This window comes from Nasonia vitripennis, chromosome 4, assembly GCF_009193385.2.
Source record: "Nasonia vitripennis strain AsymCx chromosome 4, Nvit_psr_1.1, whole genome shotgun sequence".
Lineage (NCBI taxonomy): Eukaryota > Metazoa > Arthropoda > Insecta > Hymenoptera > Pteromalidae > Nasonia > Nasonia vitripennis.
The window spans coordinates 10,801,830-10,817,230 of NC_045760.1; the positions used below are offsets into that span (position 1 = coordinate 10,801,830).

General features: G+C 46.5%; 2 protein-coding genes across 9 annotated transcripts; one reads left to right on the forward strand and one right to left on the reverse strand.

Annotated features, from left to right (window-relative positions):
* The first annotated feature begins 311 nt into the window (after positions 1-311).
* Positions 312-11,742, forward strand: LOC100116287. Of its 8 annotated transcripts, none has more exons than XM_031929873.2 (7): positions 312-453; positions 1,435-1,637; positions 4,365-4,748; positions 8,360-8,758; positions 9,661-9,901; positions 9,974-10,419; positions 10,508-11,742. In XM_031929873.2, the coding sequence occupies exons 4-7, from the start codon at positions 8,374-8,376 to the stop codon at positions 10,861-10,863; spliced, it is 1,428 nt and encodes a 475-aa protein (XP_031785733.1). In that variant the 5' UTR covers positions 312-453; positions 1,435-1,637; positions 4,365-4,748; positions 8,360-8,373; the 3' UTR covers positions 10,864-11,742. The 8 variants fall into 8 exon arrangements, with proteins under 8 accessions (XP_031785733.1, XP_008208678.1, XP_031785734.1 ...); XM_008210456.4 differs by having other exon boundaries at positions 317-671; XM_031929872.2 differs by lacking the exon at positions 312-453 and adding an exon at positions 459-478.
* Positions 10,453-13,352, reverse strand: LOC100116248 (RRP15-like protein). The gene is made up of 5 exons (XM_016988116.3): positions 13,129-13,352; positions 12,415-12,949; positions 12,107-12,344; positions 11,870-12,020; positions 10,453-10,859 (listed from the first exon to the last, which is right to left on the reverse strand). Exons 1-4 carry the CDS (start codon positions 13,181-13,183, stop codon positions 11,901-11,903), a joined length of 948 nt encoding a protein of 315 aa, XP_016843605.1. The 5' UTR covers positions 13,184-13,352; the 3' UTR covers positions 10,453-10,859; positions 11,870-11,900.
* Between the last annotated feature and the right edge of the window lie 2,049 nt (positions 13,353-15,401).

Below are 15,401 nucleotides of genomic sequence, written 5' to 3' on the forward strand. Positions count from 1 at the left end.
ACGTGAAAGTTTAGACGTTCTCGTCCTCTTCTCCTCTGGACAGTCCACTTTGTCGCTCCAATTACCCCGTCAAATCGGTTGGAAATCCCCACAGGGATTTTCCGGGATTCATCCCGACGGTCGATCTAATCTCATCTCTCCCTCTTCATTTTTCAAAATCCAGCCAACGAGTCCGGCCAAAGTAGGAACCATCAGTACCACCCGCCGGAGCAGCACAGCTGGTCTGCGCAGCTCGTCATCCCTCCCCCGAGGAAGCTTCTCCCACTCTCGAGGGCCGCAACAACAACAAGCAGAGCCGAGCAACAACCATCAGTAGAACGGCTCGCGTTCGGCCAGATGCGCGCAGCGCGCACCCCTTCGGCTGGCTCCAACCCTTCCCCCCCCCCTCTCCCCCTCAGTGAATAATAGACGGCGAATTCGCGACCTGACCTCGACCCCTCTCTCTCCGCTCACGTAGAGACTTGGCTACAGTATATACGTATATAGCCCGAGCTTGCGCGCGGCTCCGTCGTCGTCGGGGGAAGCCAGTCTACTCTCTCTCTCTCTCTCTCTCTCTCTCTCTCTGTCCGCTCGACACACAAGCAGTCGTCGCCATGGAGTCGAGCGGACGACCGATGGCCCTTTGTCCTCGTCCACGAGATGCTCCTCGACCTTTTCGCTCTTGCCCCGAGGTACGCATACGACGTTTCTTTCTTTTCGTACTGCACTTTCTTCAAGCTCTCGCGACTCTATACACGCAGCTATACGTATGCTTGATGGTGATGGAGAGGGGGGCTGACACCTGCTGCAAGTCGAGCTTTAATTACAAAAGCTATCGCCCGATGACGCGCGAGCGGGATGCTGATATGCGCGGATGCGCCTCGGGTCAAAGGCATAGTTCGAACGTTTCGCGCTTATCGTGCATTTTAAATTCGGCGAGAGTGTTGTAAGCGAAGTATGTGCACCCACCTATGCTATACCGTATATGTATACTGCGACTATTAAAGCCGTAACTTTTTGTTTAAAATAGCCGTAGTTCAAACCTCGATCTCCATTCGACCGTGTGCGACAATTACCGTAATTGAAAAAGTTCAAAGAGCGCAAGTAAGCTACTGCAGATGTTTACCATTTGTCGCCGTGTTTTTTTTTTTTTTTTATAATCAGCTGTTCGAACTTCCAAGGCGTCGATTAGAAGCTCTCCGCGCTGATTGCAAGCGTTCGCGCGCAATTGCGACAGATTACTCAAACGATTATTTTCAAGAACGGTTTTCTTGCTTTATTCAATAGCAGAACTTTTTTTCTCAGCGCATACATCCGCGCATTAGTCACGGCGCTCTGGCTTGTAAATTTGCATCCCCTTTTACGAGAGAGAGAGAGAGAGAGAGAGAGAGAGAGAGAGAGAGAGAGAGAGTACGTTTACGCTTTTTCCCCCCATAACTCCGTCTCTCTGCGCAGATGTACCGGCTGTGGGAGAAGAGGAATTTCCAGCGGAGCGCCTACATAATGTCGGGCACGCGTTGAGCCAACGTCTTCGAAAGCTCAGGAGCTTGCGAGAGAGGGAGGAAAACAAAGGAAATATTAGCTGCCGAGGGAGGCCGCACACGACTGACGATGTGTAATGCGGAGGAAAATCGCGAGGAGCGGCCCTTCTTGAAAATGTGAGTTTATCACGCTATATATAATAATACCTACACTGCATGTGCGCGCCGTTTTGGCGCTAACGAGGCCGAGAGAGCTTTTTCGAGTGCGCGCGGTCGTTACAGTGTATTACGAGGGAAAATGAGATCCGTTTACGAGACCTGCGTCACTGCTCAGCTCGCTCTGGGCGCTGTGAAATTTTTAATTTCATCCTGCAAATTGTAAAAGTGTTGAAAACCGATTGGATCAAGCACGAAAACATTCGCGTTCGGACACGAGCGAGCGAATTGGAAGCAGTTTTTTCGATGCGGAAAAGTCGCGCAGCCGAAAAAGGAAAAAATTAGCCGCGAGGATGCATGCGAGAAAGTAAGCTCGGTCACGCATATCCCTGAGTGAACTCTGTTCTCTCTCTCTCTCTCTCTCTCTCTCTCCTCGCGCTGCAAACGTCGATGCTCCAGTTTTGCGCGGGCAGCAGCAGCAGCAGCAGCACTAGACCCTTATCGGCTAGAGCCGCTATATGTACTCGCGAATAAAGTAAGCCGTCGACCGCCGAATAATCCTCACCTATTCCGGCGTAATTGCCGGAGCGATGAGCGCGCGATAAGGAAGGAGAGCTTTTTTTCGCGCGGGAAGTGGATCTTTGAAAGTTCAAGCTCCGCGGTCGTTTGAATTTTTCAAGTGAACCATCGGGGAGATTAAGAATGAAATATGATCAGTATTCCAGCGTAAAATTGTCCAGCGTAAAAACGACACACGCGGAGAGAGAGAAAGGCCGAGGATCAAGAGTCTGCGGGATGAGCTTTCGTTCCAAGTGTGCGCCGGCTTGCAAAGTCTTTTTCGCATTAAAGCGCGCTTTCCTCGTTTTATTGCGGAAACGTAGACCTCGAGAAGCGGAAGCTTAAGTACCCGGCGGCAATGAAACTGTTTAGTTACACCACTAAAGTTCATCCGGGCGTAAGAAGCGACTATATACTCCTATACACACGGCACACCTATGCACGTCGCTTTTTTAAGATCGGCCTTTAACGCGGTCTCTCGTTTGCCAATGACAAACAGCCCGATTCGATTGCGTATAAACAGCCGCAGTAGTGCCGTTTTCGTCGAAAATATTGAAGGTAAAAAATCGCGCTTTATCGTCCCTAGCTGCAGGTACATGCATAGATCAATCTTGCGCGGGAGAATCATTTCGGGGGATATGAAGCTTTTTAAATTGAAATGTTATCTCCCGCGCGAGAGAACAGAGAGAGAGAGAGAGAGAGAGAGAGAGAGGGGGCGCAATCATTGGCACTTTTTCTCGAAAATGGCACACTTTTTCAGCGATTTTCCCGCGATCACTCAGCGAAAAAAGCTCTCTCACCCTCTCGCGCGCTCGCGTGATGGAGTACCGTCCATCCGTCTCTCGCGGGCGGTATTATTGAAAATCCAGCGCGGGCCAATATAGCAGTTTTTCAAAGCTTCCGCCTTTAACGACCCGCGGATTCACCGGCGGAATTATGCGCTCCATTCATTCTCTCTCTTTCTCTCTAAGAGCGTAATTTGAATCTCGCCCGTCGTTATAAATGATGCATTCGAAATAAAAACAGCCGGTCGGCAACAAAAGAATCATCCCAACGCATACATAATACACGACACGCAGCGCAGATGCCCACAGATAGACCGACCCCCCCCCCCCGCAGTGGCGGGGGAAATTGAATTCGCAAGCGACAAAAGTGCGCGCGCGGGTGGGCGGGAGGGGGCAAATCAAACGAAACGAGTATAGAGAGAGCCGGCGAGTGAGACTCGCTATACTGGCATTCCTCGCGCGGTGCTCGAGCCGTGCGCGTGTGAGAAGATCGCCGTGCTGTGAAAGGTTCTTAAATAATAATAACTCGGTGTTCTCTTTAGTTCGGTGCAGTTGTTGTTGTTTTCAGCGCCAGTGAGTTCTTGTGCGGTGAAAATTGAATCTACTCCTTCGGAATGCCCGACGCGCTCGCGAAATAATATTTTTATCCGCGCGCATCTTTTTTCTCCCTCTCTCTGTACGGCGCGCTATTTATGTATTTATACACACTTATAGGAGAGGCGCGCGGGTGCTTGGCTGCATTTGAACGAACTTTTTATGCGCTCCGAAGTCGTCAAAGCTTCTCTCTGGTGGACTTGCATTATGTATACTATACACTCGGCTGGACATCTCGGGCAATACAGATACGAGAATTAAAAAGAGTTTCACAATACAGATACGAGAATTAAAAAGAGGTATACTCTGCTGCAGAAATCGTACGGCTGCAATCATAAGCGCGCGATATTTCAGCGCACGTAACGCTTCGCCGAAACTGAATGCCGGAGGGTAAACAAAAAAGAACCGACTATATACACTCTCGATTGTGAGGCGATATTCACGCGCACATATTTTTTTCTCCCTCTCTTTTCGCATACTCTCCCGGGAATTATTTTCATTGTTGACCGGTGCAGCGCGATCGATACGCTGGTGCTTTTCAATTTTTTAAATTTCACTCCTATATACTTATCTCCGCGAGCATCGGGCTCTGATAAAGAGCGTCGACCTCTCGTGCACGCACGAGCACGTATCGTCGTCCCGAAAATACCTCTGCATAATACATAGCTCACAGCACGAGAGAGAGAGAGAGAGAGAGAGAGAGAGAGAGAAAAAATTCGGCTAACAACCTTGCTCTCGCTCGGCAGAGAAGAAAGAAGGCTTGCGCCTTATTAAAGCCGCGCGCTGCATGTGTGTATCTATGTCGTTGCAGGTTCAGAAGCAGCAGAGACTCGTGGTAGCATGAGCCCGGGGCCTAGAGAACCGGGTCGAGTGCGTCGTCATCTTCCTCGGCAGCAGCAGCAGCTCGTTATCGGCAGGCGCCGATGATAAAGCCTCGAGGCAGTAGTGCAGGCCTCACCCCCCCCCCCCCCACTCCTTCCTTCCGTCATGAGGACAACGATTTTTTGAGCAGAAGCAGAAGAAGACAGATAGACAGACGCATATAAGCGGAGAGAGTGCAGTGTGTATAGTGCGCGCATTCGGGGAGAGGACGGCCGCATCATTTACCCAAGCGTGTCCGTGATCCTCGGGGCACGCAGGCAGGCGGCCACCGTCACCGCCAACAGCTGGCTACTTCACCCCAATCTCACCCAGGGTACGTTACATATATATAATGCTATTCCTTATACTCCGCTTCCCCGCGCACGCGATACGGGCGATTTATCGATCGCAGGACAGAGAGCAACGCTGCGCTGTTAAGCTACACGGGCTGCAGCGGCTTACTTTTCGCGCGAAAGCCCGGCTTAATATCGCTCGCTCTCGCTAATTTGAGTTATGCGCGATGCGCCAGCAGTGGCTCGATATTGCCTTGTTTTTTTCTCTCTCTCTCTCTCTCTCTCTGACCGGAAATTTTGCCCCCTGCGCGCTGGCTGGGCCACTTTACCGTGTATTTCAGAGTGTTTGGTTTATCGGATACGCACTCGGAATATTATAAATACACACAGCAAAGTTTCTCTAGCCGGCGAGAGGAAAAAATTGTATTTGGCCGCCGAAAAGCATCAGAGCTTCGACCGCTTACGTCACACACGGTGGGTCGTGTGAAGAGGCGAAATTAACGTGGATTCTAACGACGACTTCAAAGTCAGGCGTGTATAAGTCGAAAAAGAGAGAGACACACACACACACACACACACACACACGGTAAGCACAGCGGCGGCTATACATAATACGCGCGAAATCCCGCAGCGATCCGCGAAGCCCCGCAACCTGATGAAACCGAGTGAAACTATAGTACGCGCTGAGGGTTCGATTTTCGGCTTGCCGCGAATCGTTATACAACCCGCGAGGAATTGACCAATAGCGAAGAAAAAAAGTCAACGAACCGAGTCACTATGCGACACTTTCACTCAATTATATTAGACGCGCGCTTCGAAGAGGTGTATAGACGGATTAGCTATTCCACTTAACATAAGAGAGAGCAGCGGCGGGACGTAACCGACGTGGTTTCCGTGTGTCAATGTGACTCGCCGATATTGGGTAATCGTACGTGCTTTTTTCCGCGTGTCTCTCTGTCTTTATAGACGCTTGAGCTCGAACTCTTTGGGAATTATGGCAATGAATGATTACGGATCGATGATCAAACAATCGATTTCTAAGCGTCTGTAAAAAAGCAGCGATAGAATTAATAAATCTTGTGATCAACGATCGTTGTCAAAATCATTCGGGTTTCTCGGAAAAAACACCCGCGCGCCAGACTTATAAGCGTCCACTCGTCAACCAGAAAGACGGCCCGTAATCGCTCCAGAAGGGAAAGGAAGAATGCCGTCGAAGGACGCGGCCGACAGGTTTTCCCGGCTTGGAATAACCGATTGAGAAATCGTTCACACGTCCACTCCGCGCGTACATTTATCCCGTGCGCATTATATACGCGCGTAGAAGAGCCAAAAAGCTACGATAGAGCCGTTTAAATAAAACCGGGTCACCTTTAACCCCTATATATAGGTATGTCAGATAAATCCAAACAGCCCGAGACGGCAAAAAAAAAACAAAAAAACACAGCGAATCTCAGCAAAAACAAGTCCCCGACGAGAGAAAATCCACTTCCATCCCCCTCTGCGTACGTGCGCGCGTGGACCCTCTCGAAATTAACTCTTGTAAATCAGCGCGACGTGAGCGCTGTGCGAAACAGCTGATCGCGCGGAATAATCCTCGCTGCCCTGTTCCGAGTATACCTGTAGGTACAAAGCTTGTCGAGATGCGTGTGTGTATACTTGCGTTGATTTACGAGCCGCTAACGCTGTTATGTTTGCCGATGATGGGGATGATGCTCGCGATGTCGACGCGGATGATAAGCTGCGCGCGCAGCTTGGATCGTGCGGATAGCGGAGATTCGATGATTGTTTTTATCGGTGATTGCCGATCGGAGACGATCTCAGGCGCGAGTTATCCTTTGCACCACTATAGATACTGATGCGGACGGATGATCGACGCGAGGCGCGAGTGAGATGTTCGCCTTTTGGACGGGTCCGCGCGTGTAAAGTAGCAGCGATAGCGGACGCTTCGCGTTATACAGAAGTGGCTACCGCGTTCCTGCGGGTCAAGGCAGTCAATTATTCCGGCATACAGCAGTTGCATAACGCGCGTTTCCAATTCTGCATTTTCGCGCCGTCCTGTCGAGATTGCGGCGCGCGCAATCTACCAACAGCTTCTGAATACCAATATACGGTGTTTCGAAAAAGAACAATAGCACGCGAATTAGAAGCCGTCCCCGGCAATCAGCAGAAGTTTTATTTTTTTTTCATTATTATAAGTATATACACATGAACCTGCATGCACACTTGATTTTATACGCTCTTTGCGCACACACACACACGCTGACCCGTCCGCCGGCTCCTATTTGACTTGACACACGGCCACGCGCAGTGCGGGCTAACGAGTTTGCTCGCTCGCGACGCTGCATGTACATGATACCGCAGAAAGAAACGCGCGGTTTCGAACAAACAGCCCGTGATTAATCGCTCGTCTTCCCTTATTCGCCCACGTCCCATCGTCTCTGCAATTAATAAAAAGGAAACGCGAGAGCGACGCGGCGTCGGATTCTCGCCTATGTGTGCACAAAAAGGCGGGAAGATCAATTATTGAAACGCCGTTAAAATCGCGCGCGATACTTTTTTGTTATATAGCATCGGCCGCGTCGCACTGCGCGCTCGACACTGGCTCCGAGCCAAAAGATACTCTCCCTCTCGTGTGTGACGTGCATACACGTACAGCACGTATGCGCGCACACGTGCGGCCGTTTAATCTTCGCGGGCGTGTTTTTTATTTCCCCCGGTGTATGGATATCCCTCGATATCCCTCGCTAATTGCGATGGTCCGGGGAACGGAAGGGTTTTTAAAAGCCGGTCGCGATTTTTCACGCGCCCGGCGCATGATTCATCGCGGCAATTTGCACGTTTTCGCGTACGCGCTCTATTTTCCCTTTTTTCTCTCTTTTGGTTCGGGGATTTAGAGTCGTGTAGGCGTCCTGTAGGGATTCGAGGCTCGTTCGTTTGGATTAGAATCGCGAGACTATAAATATAGAAGGACACAGTTTGTAGGTGTAGATAATGGGATTTGAAAATTATATGCGAGACGCTATAGTTCCGGAATTCGCGAAGTGTTAGTTCCCCGTAATTTACAAGTGGTATATGGAGCAGCAACGTACGCTATGTTGTACGCTATGTCCTTCGGAAGGACTTATGACTTAATTTAAGGCACTTCCGGCGGGGAGTTTCCTATTCGCATTTCACTATTCGGCCGGTACGTTAAACTTTCTAGCGTGTCTTATGTTTTCTAAGCTCTCCGTTGTCGATTGTTGCGAGAAAATTGTTTACTCGCGGCACGTTTATTTTTAATCGGAATTCTCTTGTAATTCAATAATGATTTTCCTCAATCGCGTTGACATCCGGTCAAACGGACGCACGAGCGACTTGATGGAACGACAAACGCTGCAGTCTAAACGTATAAATTGTTTCATCTCCTCGGCTTTGATCGGCCTATTGCCTCCGTCATAAAAGCTATAAGCGCACTCATAATAAACAAACATACGAAGCTAAAATTAAATTCCCCGTCCATTAGCCTAATTACCGCTATTTACGTGCCGACTTATTTTGTATTCATTATACTATCGTTTCCCTGTACAGTATTGCCAGGAAAAGCGCGCTGAAATAATTGCTTCAAAAGAATGGCTTCTCGGCCCAATCAGAAAAAACAATCTCGAAATTCCAGGTGAAGCAGGCGCGATGAGCAGCAGCAGCAGCAGCAGCGCAAACTACGGCTTCGGCGTGGGTCTGGCGGCTGGAGGCGCGAGTACGGCAGTGGCGCAGCAGGGCCAAGGTATCGCGGCCCTCCTGGTCATGCTAGCCGTGCTGTGCTTCATCTTCGCCTACTGCTGTTGGGGCGCGCCGTTCTGCCGCTCGATCTGCCGACGACACTGCTGCTGTCGCCTCGAGGACACGGACTCGGAGTCCGGTGGATTCGGACCTTCCTCGACCTTGTCCGGAGCCAATGGGACGACCAACGGGGACCAGGCTGTGCTGGCCACGCCGACGATCATACTGCTGCCGCACGGAAGGATGCTCGTCGTTGATGGGACGATCTTCACGCAGTTCCAGGCGGAGAACACTGGTACGATGATGATACGATCTCTTGAGAATTACGAAACCCGCAAAAGAAAAAAGTTACTTTAGAACGTACGTGTGGATTGGAAATTAAAATTTTGACGTTTCCGTCGGATGACATTGAAGAGCTTTCCAAGGAGAGCTTTTTATGTATAACAATATTTTTCCATTTTCTCCAGGTAAAACGCGAGCGTGCGACTGTCATTTTTCACTCCATTATACAAGTTGACTGGTTGTGTCAGCTCACGCTCTTTCTCTCCGACTGAGTAAGGGATTGAAAGAGCTTCCAAAAGATTAATGTTTCGGCTTTTCCACTGGAAGTAATGAGAAAATGAACAAACTTCTCTCAACGCACACACAGACGCGAGTTATTAAATTTTTCAGCAAACTGCAGTGGCCGTTGGGCGATCCGATGTTTGAATTCCTGCCGTGCTTCTCGCATGAAAACGCGCGCGCGCGCGCGCGCGCGTGTGTGTGTGTGTGTGTGTGTGTGTGTGTGTGTGTATATATATAACTCGTAGATAATTGAAAGTTGGCGCGATACACGCGCGGATAAATGTATACCCATAACTTCAAAGCATTTCTGCTCGCGTTTGACCTGGTTCGCGGAGCACACCCTTGCGGCTATCCTGTATATACGCGTGTCTTTTTGCGCGAGCTATTCTTAAAAATCGATACGCCAAAGATTTCCGCACGCGCGAAGGCTCTGTATCCCCGCGAGGCACCACGAGCACGATTTACGGAAGATGCGTTTTCCATATACGCTCGATTTTTTCCGCTCCGTAAATCCAGCCCATTGTGTGTCGTAGGAGCGAATATTCCGAGAGGGAGAAAATGTCTCTAGCGTCTACCTATACACTACGAGCTGGCTCGCTGGCACGAAAGTTTAAGCGCAATTGTGTTGTACAGGCTTGGATCTGGTGGAGCTCGGCGAGAGCGTGATGCGCGCACAAAGAAATCCTTCGGGCGTCGTGTCTCGGCACCAGCTGCAGAACAGCCAGGGCAGTATAATCGAAATGGACGCGGAAACACCCGGTAAAGATAGCATGGGCTCGCTCGGCTGCTTCCCGCCGCCCACCTACGAGAGCATTTACGGCAAAGAGGAGGCCGGAGATATGCCGCCGTCGTACTCCGACATTCTCCTGCACAGGCGAGTGTGAGAAAGCTCGAAATTAAAAATTCACGCCTTATATACTTATTAACGAGAGCACTCGTCGCGTAGATTCGCCAACCTGCCGTACGAGATCGAGATGCAGGACTACAGCGGAGCCGCCGGGGCTGCCAACGGCCACGACATCAAGGAGGAGATCGAGCTGCGCAGTCTGGAGAACTGCCCGCACATAATCGGCAATCCGATCAACAGCCTGACCTACCCCTACGCTGCGGCGGCTCTCGCGGGCTGCTACTCCAGCCAGAGTCTGCCGCGGCGCAACCCCTCGCTCATCAGCAATCCTCTCGACAGCTACTGCGTAGACAACGAACTCGCGAGTCTGCGCCACTTGGCTCACGAGCAGCAGAGACGTCGAAGCGCCTCGACGAGCACCGCCACGAGGGCCAGGAACAGCCCGAGGTCGCGCAGAACCTCGCTGCAGTACTGCGAAGACGAAGCCGCAGCCGCGCAGAGGAGGGACTCGAGGATCAACGTCGACGACCTGCCGACGACTGCCGGTGAGTGAGATTCAACCTTGAATGCAACGTTTATTCGAATGATAATTTTATTCTCGAGCCTCCATTAATGTTTTTCACATATTTACAGACAACGTTATGGACAACCGATACTCTCATCCGTGGGACGACGCGATGAACTCCCGCAACAGCGCCAGAAGCGACCGAGGCGACGACGAGCTGGACGACATACCTCGCTCGAATCTCGTCTACGTGAGATCTCGAAGATCCGAAGACGACGAGCCTCTGAGAGTGCCTCGGGAGAGCAGGATATCTAGCGAAGCGCCAATCAGCTGGAACCTCGACGATCTGGACGTGCGATACGGCTCGGAGCTCGAGGCTGCTAGCAGCGTCGGGCCACAGGGCAGCGAGTGCGACGAAGCTGCAGCGGATGAGGAGCCCGGCAACTTCCAGACACTCGCCGACATTCGCGAGAGCAGAGTCTAGAAAAGATAAATCATTCATGTAAACGAATTTCTCAAGACTGTATACGTATGGTGCTAAACATACACACACACACGCGCGAGTTTATTTTCGAGTCAAAGTGCGAATCGAATGTGTATTGTAAATTTTCATTTAAACACTGTAAGTCTGTAATCAAAATGTCTATACATCCCTAAGTTGTAAGGATAATTTTCGAACGAATGCGGCGAGAATTCGACAAGCGTTATTTTTTTAAGAGTCGAACGAGTTTTTGGGTTTTCTTTTTTACAAACGTAAGTGCATAAGTATATACATCGACGAGTCTACAAATCTGTACAGTCAAAATGACCAATGACCAATTAGTCGCAGCAGCTCTCTTATAGTTTGGTACACCGAAAATGAAGAGACCACCCGACAATTAGATACAACGGACGAAAATCAACAATATCGCAAAGTCGTTAGAACGGTCCGTCCAAAGACTTGCGCAGAATTTTTCAAGCGGTCAACGACCGGGCAGCATACCTTAGCTTATTTTTTTAAATGTTCTCAGAGACACATTAACGTTGACGAAGTTATATATATATATATAGTTTGGGAAGAGGTCTCCATCGCCTCTTTCCCTCCGGACGACGAGAGATAGAGCTGTGTGATCGCAGCAGAACAATCTGTTAAACAGTACGTGTACTATCATCCAACGAAAAACAAGAAACGACTCGTGTATGTAACTTATATGCATGCGGAAGCTCAAAATCTCTGGCACAAATCTAATGTAGCATATTTATGTACATGAAACTCAAATACTATTTGTGTAAGGCATTATCATTATGCGCACTATTAATGTTAGCGATAAGCCAAATCTGAATTAACTGTTAATATATGGAAATAAAATACGAAGAAAATTGACGATCTCAAATTTTTGAGTTTTATTAATATAAATATTTGATTTCGTTCTGAGATATTTTAATATATAATTTTACCAGTCGGTAGAGGGAACTGGTAAGAACTGATTTAACAATCGCTTAAAACTTACCAACTTAACATTTATTTTGCATCCTTATAATCTAATCGCTATCCATTTCTTCGGGAGCCGACGATTCTTCGTCAGTGTCCTGCTTGTTCCAGTCTTTCAGTTTAGCTCCCATTACAAAATCGTCCCTCAAAACGCTCCAGACCTTTTTGTCCTGTAAAATATCACGATTTGAGCGAATAAAAATTTATTGAAAATTCAAGATTTTCAAGATTTGATGGTCCAACACAGGGTACTTACTTTATTATTACTCTCATCGTTCTCATCTTTGTTCTCTTCTTCTTCTTCTTTCAATTCTTCTTTTTTTTCATCTGGAGCCAAGTTACTTGTGCCACCCATTAAAACATCCAAGAATGCTCTTCTGTCAATGTTCTTCAAAGCTTTCTCTCTTTTCCTTTCCAATGGTCCGGCTTCAACCAATTTTTCTTCAATCTCTTTCTGCTGTTGCCTAACTGCATTGAACAACTGAACAACACCACTGAAAAAAAAATTGTTCATTAATGCATTATTTGTATTATTTGTAACACAGAAAAGTCATAATTTTTTACTTTGTAGCAATTTTTTGTAGCCGCCTTTCACGCTCCCTGTCTAATACAGATGGTTTGACCCTGATTCCTAATGATTCTTTCCTTCTGTGATTTTTCTGTTCAGTAGTTTTATCACTTTGATCTACACCCTCTTCAACTTTTATCGTTTCCTTTTTTATTTCACCGTTTTCTCCCTCTAATTCAAACGGTACTGGCACCTCCTTTGGCTTGGCTAATATTTCATTTAACTTTTTGGCCTTTGACAAAACTATGGACTTTTTTCTTTTTGGTTTCTTTGTGTTTAAAATCTTCTTCATAGCATCAGCCCAGCCAGGATTAGCCTTTGATTTGTCGGAAACCTCATTTGATTCGTCGCTGTCTTCGTTGTCGCCCGATTCATCTCCTTCCACACCAGAGCTTGACTGCTCATCATTGCTGGCACCTTGGCCTTCTTCCATTTCTTCATTTAGACTGTCTGTACCAGCTTCCTCTGCATCTGATTCTTCAAGATCCTCGGAATCATCGTCTTCAGTCTTTGTAACCACTGGTACTTGTACTGTAAAAGTAAAAGGTTATGTTTACAAGTTTTCTCAAGTGCAGTAGTCGTTTTAGTTATGATAAAGAAATATTGTTTCTTCAAAAAGCCTTTCGTCAGGCCGTTACTAATCTATGTCATAGAAAAATAATAAATAACTAAGTAAATAAGTAACATATTAAGAATCCTGTCAAACTTACCCAAAGGCTTTTTCGGCGACTTTTTGATTTTCGTAGGAGTGTCGAGGGCAATCATGTTGATATTAATTATCAACGCAGGCACAGGATGTATAAAATCAGCAAACTACAAATCGCACGTAAAAAATAACTTTTTACAACTATATGTTTTGAATCAAAACAAGCACGCGTGTCGACCGCGTGGTGCAGTCCAGTCAGCGTGTGCACACTGCACGCTGTAGTTAATAATCTTTTTTATCGATGGAAGGTCGGTAAATGCGTAACCCGCGTATACCTATTATGTTGTCATGGGGCTATCAGAGCATGCGTCGTCGTTTCAACAACTTTTGCCGCGCTTGCCGGCTTAAGAGTGCTCCACACCTTGAGTGTCCCGCCACCTAGCGAAGAAAACGTTTTTTGTTTATTATAATTAATTGACTAACTTTATCATCATAAATCGAGTTTCAGCACGTGCAATAAGTATTAAGGAATGTTTGGAAACAAAATTAAGCAATTAAAATTAAATAATAAAGGCTTATTTCGTCGGAAAAAGTCAAATTGCAGTTAGCAAAATGACCACTGCTTCTTAAAATTTGTCCGACGGAATAAAATGTGAATTTAAACTTTTACCTAATAAACTTAATTTTGTAATATTACTTGATACACACTACACTTGCTGAAACTCACTAATACCCACTTTTCAACCTTTAAGTTTGTTTAAATTATTAATGGTTATTCAGACGTAACGTGGGGGTGCTGCTAAAAATTCGAACTTCTAGCATAAGTGTGGAGCACTCTTAATATTGCGACCGCTGATATATCTATAGGTGCGTATAATTTGCATTCGTGAATGTATAGATGCTGTATACTGCAAAGCAGTCTTATTTCTGATTAAAAATAATGCATAGCAATAAAAATAGAATGTCTATCTTTATATGCCTTGATACTCTAAGTATCAACGTATGAAATACAATAACTATATATAATATCCGTTATTTTTGCAAAACTGTTCATTTGAATTGACATTGACATACTTACCGGCGACGGACGGGAGCCACTGGCGCGATACAACGTGTTTCTAAAACTTTCTTCATTTCTTTATTTATTTGATGCCATATCTTTCCTAAAACTAAAAACACAACTACTTATAAAAATAAAAAACTCGTTAGAATAGTTACAACTTTAAACTCACTAGTATAATCAGCAATAACTACTAATATCGGAACAATAATTTCATAACCTAAAACTGAGTTGAAACTACCCAGCGAGGATACAGCCCTAGGGGCTTATTCTCAACAAACACCTAAGGATGACAGACGAATCTGATGGAGAAGACCATATAATGCAAACATCACCTATAAAAACCTTCCCAGAAGAGAGAACAAAAAAAGTGGATGATCTACGAAAAAGAAAGACCACAGAACAGTCACAATATAAGCCAGAAGAGAGAAATAGTACAAAAAGAGCACATATTACACAACAAGATAACAACAAGGACAAAACGTCTCAAGAAACAAATGCACAACAGCATGGAAATGATCAGACAGACGTCCTATTATACACAGAAGATATTCCTCCTCCATATAAGATCATCATAGTACCTACAACAGAAACGAAGACCTCTGAAAATACCTCAGAGAGCTCTACTAAGTCAATAAGACTAGAACCCATCCATATAGCTAAAACAATCATACCTATTCTTCCAAACAATTCCATAGATGAAATAAAAAAATCTGGGAAAAATAGAGTTACCGTGATCACACATAACAGAAAGGTAGCCAACAAGATACTAACACTTGAAATTCTAAAAGAGAAAAAACTCACCCCATTTATACCAAGCTCATACATATACAGGCGAGGAGTAATCAAACACGTTCCAACAGATATTACAGAAAATGAAATCAAAAACAATATTAAACTTACATCACCAGTTGCAAATCTTACAATACAAAGTGTCAAGAGATTTTACAGATACAACAAATCTGAGTCTGGTACAACATCAACGCCAACAACCACTATTATGATCACCTTCAAAGGACAAGTTATGCCACAATACGCCGATCTATACAGAATAAAACACTCAGTTGAAGCTTACATCCCTACAGTAAAACTCTGCGCCAACTGCTATCGACATGGACATACCAAGGCCTTTTGCAAGTCGAAAACTAGATGTATTTACTGCGGCGAAACTGATCATGACTCCACACTATGCACCATGAAAAACGAAACCCTTAAATGCATAAATTGCACTGAAAACCACCTCCCAACCGACAGAAACTGCAAAATTCGCATAAGAG

What these genes read in the sequence shown, in the direction of transcription:
- LOC100116287 (XM_031929873.2), top strand. Translation starts at nt 8,374, where the DNA reads ATGAGCAGCAGCAGCAGCAGCAGCGCAAACTACGGCTTCGGCGTGGGT. An exon ending in GTTCCAGGCGGAGAACACTG is followed by an intron (nt 8,759 to 9,660) that starts GTACGATGATGA and finishes TGTGTTGTACAG; the next exon opens with GCTTGGATCTGGTGGAGCTC. An exon ending in CGACCTGCCGACGACTGCCG is followed by an intron (nt 10,420 to 10,507) that starts GTGAGTGAGATT and finishes ACATATTTACAG; the next exon opens with ACAACGTTATGGACAACCGA.
- LOC100116248 (XM_016988116.3), bottom strand. Translation starts at nt 13,183, where the DNA reads ATGATTGCCCTCGACACTCCTACGAAAATCAAAAAGTCGCCGAAAAAG. An exon ending in CTACAAAAAATTGCTACAAA is followed by an intron (nt 12,345 to 12,414) that starts GTAAAAAATTAT and finishes TTTTTTTTTCAG; the next exon opens with TGGTGTTGTTCAGTTGTTCA. An exon ending in ACGATGAGAGTAATAATAAA is followed by an intron (nt 12,021 to 12,106) that starts GTAAGTACCCTG and finishes GATATTTTACAG; the next exon opens with GACAAAAAGGTCTGGAGCGT.